This window comes from Arachis ipaensis, chromosome B03 (assembly GCF_000816755.2).
Source record: "Arachis ipaensis cultivar K30076 chromosome B03, Araip1.1, whole genome shotgun sequence".
Lineage (NCBI taxonomy): Eukaryota > Viridiplantae > Streptophyta > Magnoliopsida > Fabales > Fabaceae > Arachis > Arachis ipaensis.
This window is the reverse complement of record NC_029787.2, coordinates 110,426,883-110,434,831: the sequence shown is the minus strand read 5'-3', so window position 1 is coordinate 110,434,831 and position 7,949 is coordinate 110,426,883. Positions and strand designations below refer to the sequence as shown.

Sequence of the window (7,949 nt, the reverse complement as noted above, 5' to 3'; positions counted from 1 at the left end):
AATAAAAACATTTGAAATATTCAACTTTATTATTGATGATAAATAAAAAAGAATTATATGAGTTAAAGTAATTTAACTTTTTCTTTTTTTAATGTAACCATCTTAAAATAAGTTTGGTTAATGTTAGGGTTTTTCTTATTACCTAGAAGGAAGGAATTACTCAACCTTCATCATTAACCTACTCCTCTATTGACTAGATTGTTAACCCGCTTGCGTCCCCTTCTGATAGCACATATTCGGGTGGTTGCTGCTTAACTTTTTCATTGTTTACCATATGCGATGTATTTATACCTTGGTTAAACTATGGTAAATGCTAAATAGTACTATCGATCCATGCATTTTTATGTAGCTTACTTTATTCAGAATTTTGAATATTTTCAAATATTGCTATATTGATCGGTGAAAGTGGTCAATTGGTCACCTATACGCTGAAGTCCTTGACCAGACTTGGTCTATGATAAATTGAATTCTTTTTTTTTAATATCTTTGTAGTTCAACAAATTGTAGAATAACCAAAACAACTCATATCTCAGATATTTAATTCAAAAATTATAAAACTAATTAATTGATTAGTAATTAGACCATTTATCCTTCCTATACATATAAAGATTAATTTCGAGCTTGGAACTTCAGAGTGAAGACGTCCTGATCTTAATTTTGGCATATAATTTTATATTTCTAGTCACTGTGCCTTTTGTATAGATAGAATCCTATTAAACTCTTATCTTAACTAAATGTTAGTATTTCGTTATGTTTACACGTAGAATAGAGCTATCCATTATTTAACAAAAATACTAATATTTATATTTTATTTTAATAATATAAATGAAGGTAGAAAAGTGACTCTGGTCATGTGGTTGGGCAGAATGTTAGTCACCACCCAAATTTTGAGAGAGAGAGAAGACAAAAAAATAAGATTGATTGAAGAAGGGGGGTGTGTGATTTATTGAAGAGGAAAGAGAGTGTTTGGTGAGGAGTGGGGCCACGTATGTTCTGCCCTTAGCCCCCTTAATTACCTTACCTTTATGCCTATGGGAGTATGGGTCATGAATGAGACTATGAGAGAGAAAACATAACGGAACATATATGATAAATTGATTGATAATTGCACCGTAGGAAAATTAAAATATGAAATTCAAATTAAGAGACATAGTAAAAACATCAAACATGCATATGAAAATGAATGAGACATCTACATTGAACACTGAGCAGGTTAGGTACGTGTGTAGATGGAGCTCACGTCACCAATTTCACCTACCCCTCTGTCTTTTCTCATAAATTCTCACTCCCTTCCACATTTTCCTCCAATCTTAATGTATAACAAGTATATAAAAATTACTTTGTTTAATTAATATTGAAAGGTAGCTGTCACCTATATCATGCATCTAACCATTATGATCCTAAAGTATGATACATTAATCTATAAGTTTATCTATGTGGACACTTCTGAATTACTATATTACCTTATACTAATCATAGGGACGTGTCAGAATTTGAGTTTCCCAGATATATATTATTGTATTGCGAGGACTAATATAAAGAGGCAATTAGGCAAATACATAATAATATAATATATGTAGGTGTTCTAGAAGGTTTAGGAGCTAAGTCGCATGTTACTCGCATCACCCACCTAATTCTTTCGTTTTCGTATCCACGTGAGCCTTCCACGATTGGAAGGAACTCTCTCTCTCCACGATTATTGTGGTTTGGTCTAAATCTCAATTCTCAACCCTGTTATGGTTTGTCATCTTCAGAAGAGGTAGGGCTCAACACTGCACCATACGTCGTTGTTGTTGTTAGTTAATGTTCAAATGCAATAATAACTGTATGGATGGATTATGCAAATTAAAGGAGTCAATTAAGCTCAAATCCTACGCGGTTGAGCTTCGTTCAATGTTCCGTAACACTAATGGCGAAAATATTCGAGCTAAGTTAACAAATTATAGTTGGAAAGTAGTTGATTTATAGATTAATAATTTGGGGGGAATAAAACGTAGATCTTTCAAAAGCTAACGTCTTGTTTTCAGTCGCTCTCATGTTATATTAATGCATGGTTTATTTTTAAGACTGCAAATTTGACCAAGTTTTGTTCAAACATCTTCGATTGCTTTCCACCATATCCTATTCCGTTTGTAAGGGACTCTTTTCCTTACTTTAAATGCATATACGCAAGACGATTTTATGAAAGTTGGTAGGCAGAACCAGTAGCCTACTGCTAATCCACGTAAATCCTTCATCAATGTTTCGGATGAAGTTCAACAACGTTCTTTTACCACACTACCTATTTATTAAGTACAGTAAAAACCCATTTTTTATGTGAAGTTAATGTCTAAAAATAAAGGCATGCTCGGTAGACAAGGTCATAAAAGATAACTAGAATTAAGGTAGTAGCCACATCGCACATATTTAAATCAATTTAAACGGAGAGGATAATTCAAACCTCACTCACTATCGCCTTTATAAAAAATCTTGCAATCATCTGATCATCACCCAACCAAAAAAAAGGAAGAGTAGGTAGTGTTTGCCGCTACGAATTTTGCGGGTCACTATTAAAAGATTATTATAAAGCAATCCACATGCTAGTATGCTACACACACAGTCTTATTCCATTTTGTGACGAGAGAGAAACGCATTCGTTTTAAAGAATGTCAAATGATTGATGATATCTTATTTTAATGTCATTAACTCAACTATTTTCATCATGTCACACTTTCTTTTAACAGTTTCTTAAAACACACAACACCTCACCATTAGAAATAATTTCTTTTTTCTTTCAAGAAATGGGCGTTTTTTTTTTTTCGTTTTGTATTTATTCTGAACTAATTGAACCCAACAAGTCATGTCAGTCAATACTCAACAAAGTTATTTTCTAAAATATTACCAAAAGAAAAGTTATTTTCTAAAAGATTAAAACTAAAAATGAATGTACATGAGAGAAATGGAGAATTAGGAGGCATTGCCTCTAGTTGGACGGCACACATGGTTCCTTTTACGAGCATGGTCTTCACTGTGGTGTTGTGTCCTACACGCATATCCATACCAACAATCTTGCCTTGCTAACGCTGCTTCCGAATAATACTTTTTGCAATAATACATTAAAGAAAAAAAAAGGGTCAACTTAGTAAGCAGACTGTAAGTTCAAAATGTTTTTTTTTTTTTTTCACCTAACAAACAAATGAGCAGAAATGCTGTTCTTGAAGGGACTTACATTTCTGGGACAGGATATTCGAAACCAGTACAAGAGAAAAGACACCAACTTCTCATAACAATCACTGCATCAATGAATATAAAAGAATGCATTATGGAGATGCCAAGATTGTTTTAAGTGACACCGTTACAACATAAGAAAGTATCATGATTCAGAATCCAATCTACCCCCCTGAAAAATTGAGGACCAAGCTTACCAACATACGATAGTCCTAGCAGTAATCATCTCGGCATTATTTAGCGTTAATCTAGTTCTATCTGACAAGGATAAAAGTAGAAGAGGTTGAGATAATGCTATATGATCTGTATAGCAATAGTATGAATCTCATGATGAACGAGTATGTAGACTGAAATTTTGAAATCTAAGTCAAGATTGTTAACATAATTGTGTGCATCAGATCAACGGTTAGAACAGGGAAGACAAGTTTATTACCAATAAGTCTGTTGTCCAGATTCACTATCCATTCTGATATAACATCCTGCAATGTCCTCCCCATTTGTCGAATGCAATTTTCAGTGATCTAGAACACCAAACACAATTATCAAAGTTAATAAAAAAAGAATAGAAAATAGCTACGACTGGACAAAATAAAATACAGGGATAAAAAACCAGTACAATATGCTCATGCAGATTCTTTTCATGTGCTATCAAAGGGATTCTAGAGATGGTGTGTTCTGAGATCTGCAAAAGCAAAGCACAAGTAGAGCATCATGACTAAGTGAGAATTATATCATATCTATGACCTTTAACAGTGTAATGACCAATATATTCACCCAGTAATGGCATCAATATTACAAAGTTCACACTTTTCAGGATAACTTCCACTATAGCTAGCAATTGTTTTAAAAGAAGGGTAAAGTATACACTTTTTGTCTTTGGTGTTTTCGAAAAATTTCAAAAATGCTCTTAATGTTTAATTTGTTTCGATTTTGTCTATAATGTTTTTGATAAGCCTGAACTCTACCTTTACTGTTAATTTTTTGATAGTTAGTCAACATTTTCTCCCCAATTTTACCCTTTTCCCTGTACCTATATCATCATTGTCACCATCATCACACTCTTCTCTCTCGCCCCTTCTAACTCTATACCCTCAACTCCAACTTATTCCCATCTCCCATCCAACAGCATCACCCTTAACCTCCACCCTTACTGTGCCGCAGCCCCCAACCCTAACTGCCACCATTACGATTCATGCATATAGATACAAATGGTTCAATGGGAGCAAAAATTTCCAGGAACCTTTAGAACTTCCCAGTTCTGAAAAGAATAGCCTTATCCCTCATTCTATTAGTGAACTGCCTCTCTAGAAATTGTGAAAGATGTCCCACTAGAAATACTCTTGTTAAGTTGTTATTGCTTCTACTCATATTCCCCCAAAATGTGGATCCCACTCTAATAGCTCCGAATAAATTAGGTACATGCATTAAGATACGAAGGCTTCTTATTCTACACAAAAGCACTTTTTCACTCTTTCATATGCTATGGGATTTCACTTGGAAAAGAGAATGTTCCACACTAATGGACTTGGGCCACGACCTTCTCCCTTCTCACCCCAACCCCCGGCCCTACAACCCCAACTTCCCACTGTCACCAACACTTTCTCCCTCAACATCCTAACCCCAGCCCCACAATCCCAACCTCCACCATCACCAACACCTCCCTCAACAACAACATTCAGGTTGAGAGAGAGAGAAAGAGGCGGGGGAGGAGAAGGTTAAATCACTGTGAGAAGGATTGCATAGCGAGGGGTGGTGGAGAGGAGGCACATGGCATGCAAGTGCAGTGCCAGCGATGGAGGTGTGGCATAGGCGGCTTGAAGGTGATGACAGTGATGGTGTCGATGTCCTGGCAGAGGAGGAGGAAGGCATGGCGCAAAGCGCAGAGAGAGAGAAGAAAAGGGGGTTTGGATATGAAGATGGCGATGAATGTGTTTTTGAAGGGTGAAGTTGGAAAAAATGTTAACTACATGTTGACCGCCAAATTTAACAGTATGGATGGAATTTGAACTTATCGAAAACTTTAGGTACAAAAAGTATAAGTTTACCCTTAAAAGAAAGAAAACACGTGTTCCATACAGGTTTCAAAGTATCCTGGGAGCAAATGGGATAAGAACCACTCCTGGCTACCCCTAAAGTATGCCAGTAAGCTCCACAAAATGGTCTATCACATCCTGAACCTACAAGAAAAATATTCATTGACAGACATTATAAATGAACTATTAAAAGTTAAAACTAACCATAAAGAAAATGGAGAATATATAAAATAGTTTGATTTATCATATAACTTTCAATGACCTTTATCATGCTACAAGATAGCGTGAAAGCATCTTGACCCTTGAGTGATGCACATTTCAAAGGAAAACAAAATTCTAGATGGAGTTGTGCAGTAAGCAAAATCACAGGTGATGAACTTACAATGTTGAGGAATGCCTAAATCAGTACGGGAGGGCATCATTCCTCCACATGCTTGACATTGGAGATGATCAGTGCTATGATTGCAACGAAACCCAGCAACTTCGGTAACTGAAAATTACAAGTAGCAAACTCAGTGAGTATGAAACATGGAAATCAAGGTAGAAATCTGAATTAGATTTTCATTTCCTATATTAGTTCCAGCCAAGTCTTGCAAATTGCAAGAAGCAAAATTGCATAGGACCATATTCCATATCCGATATTTAATCGCAATGATATTACCACACTGTGGGCATCGAAGGTCTGAGCCATCATCACTATGATCATTAGGTGGTGTGGATGTCAAAGCCCTTTTTCGGCGATTGTTTCCAGACCTAAGGACCTTATGGTAAAAAAAGAAGTTAGTAACAGGTACATCTCATAGAAAATGTCGGACAATAAAAGCGTGATACAAAATCATAAATCCAACCAACATGGTGTCAATCACTGTTCTTAGGTTGAATTAAAGGACATGATATTTTACGCTACCTAGGCACTGAAGAAACTTATAAATAGTTTGAAGGTTGGACCAAAAAAACACAATTTTACAGTGATAAATTAGCTCTGGTTGAAGAATCATATTACTCACAAGGTTTGATCGTATTGATGAATACGAATCTAATAGTGCAATATCTTCATCCGCACGTCTTAGAGAAGAATCAGCTTTTACCATATCCTGATTTTTGAAAAGTAAGATTAAACAAAATGCAGAAGATGAGAAGTAAATCAAACATGCTTATCTATTTCTGATATAAAATTCAACTCAATTTCAACAGAATGCTTCAGCACAAAACTTACATCTGCAATGGCACGTAGGAAGTGATTTTTTCCAACAAATTGAACAACTGCTCTGCATTGAGGACAAAGTACTGCAGAACGTCTTTGCTCTGACCTCCTTAACCACTCTGATAAACAACCGTTGCAAAAGTTATGAAGGCATGGGGCAACAGTAACAACATCATGCCATAAGTTCAAGCAAATGCTACACTTTGCATGCTCAACATCTATGCATATCTTTAGCTGCCTCTGGCATGTTTCTGGGCTTGACATTATATTAAATCTGTAGTTAACAAACCCTTCTCCATCAGGACCTGGAACAATTTCACTTCCATCCTTGATAACTACGGTATCTTCATTACATAACTTGGCCCCATCAACAAGAATTGTATTTGATCTCTTGTTTTTTATTGTGGCAGAACATAGATCAGAATTCCTTACGATCTTGCACCAGCTATGTTTGTCACTAGAAGTAGATGATATCTCCGAACATATAACTATTTCATCTGACCTTATTTCTACATCTGAATATCTTGAGTCTGATGAAACTGCAAGAAAGAAGGAATTTGACCAAATAAGAAATTGAGAACCTTAAAAGAGATACAAATTCTACAGTAAATGTATGCCTTGGCAAGCTCATAAAAAAGAGTCCATTTAGAATCCTCTACAAACTGAAGACAAAAAAAATGGAATAAGAAGCACCGAGGCCCGTCACCATCCTTTTTACCATTGGATTGGAAGCTTTCATACTTCATAACCATAAACTGTTTTATCTTTTGGTATGATGGTTAAAATGAGAGTGAGTAACCATCGCTGGATCATTCATACAAGGTCGAGCATGAACAGACCCTATGGAACGCCCGCTGAGGCACTGATCTTAACTGTTAACAGCATTGAAATTCCAACCATTACACTTACTCAAGAAACACCATAGACCATCACTTGTATAAGACCATTTAAAGAAAAATTGAGCGATGTAACTGCTCTAATTTCCAGAACTGCCACTACTCACCGGCATCTGCATACTATCAGATCACATACCCAGCCCGGAAAATAAAGGCACTCTTCCTAGTACTTTTCTACCCATTGCCCTTCTGCCAAATACACTGCAGAGCTACATAGATATTGTGTGTGTTAAAATACTCTCATTTTTTTTTTTTCAAATTAATCAGACACCAGAAGATGGCATCCACAACAGCCCATTATTCTAGGTAGTTACTAACCAATGGAACACAGAGGGAACAGAGAACGAAGCATGAATTTCTGGGTGCAGCATATAATGCAACAATATAATGACTATACAACCAAACAGTAAAAATGGAAGCTTTAATAACTGTGCCGTTGTTGGGTTCTAAAACAAGAAAGATCGAGTCTTTTCACACACCCAATGTTCTAATTTCATTCAATATTAGAATAATTACAGCGAAATCCAGTGAAAGGGGAGTGGTAAAAGAAAAAGGGAAAACAAAGGAAGAATGGCCCAGGTTTAAAACCCTGAATTGGTATAATACAGT

At 35.9% G+C, this 7,949-nt stretch overlaps 1 protein-coding gene across 1 annotated transcript in view; it reads right to left on the bottom strand.

Annotated features, from left to right (window-relative positions):
- LOC107630894 (E3 ubiquitin-protein ligase CHFR) overlaps positions 2,761 to 7,949 on the bottom strand; it is a 5,520-nt gene continuing 331 nt past the window's right edge. The window contains exons 2-11 of the mRNA XM_016334174.2: positions 6,457 to 6,983; positions 6,248 to 6,334; positions 5,902 to 6,001; positions 5,623 to 5,730; positions 5,284 to 5,384; positions 3,824 to 3,889; positions 3,641 to 3,728; positions 3,405 to 3,465; positions 3,209 to 3,272; positions 2,761 to 3,078 (exon numbers count right to left, since the gene is read on the bottom strand). Of these exons, the coding sequence (XP_016189660.1) occupies positions 2,947 to 3,078; positions 3,209 to 3,272; positions 3,405 to 3,465; positions 3,641 to 3,728; positions 3,824 to 3,889; positions 5,284 to 5,384; positions 5,623 to 5,730; positions 5,902 to 6,001; positions 6,248 to 6,334; positions 6,457 to 6,983 (1,334 nt within the window). The 3' untranslated portion in view covers positions 2,761 to 2,946. The remainder of the gene's footprint in view (positions 3,079 to 3,208; positions 3,273 to 3,404; positions 3,466 to 3,640; positions 3,729 to 3,823; positions 3,890 to 5,283; positions 5,385 to 5,622; positions 5,731 to 5,901; positions 6,002 to 6,247; positions 6,335 to 6,456; positions 6,984 to 7,949) is intronic.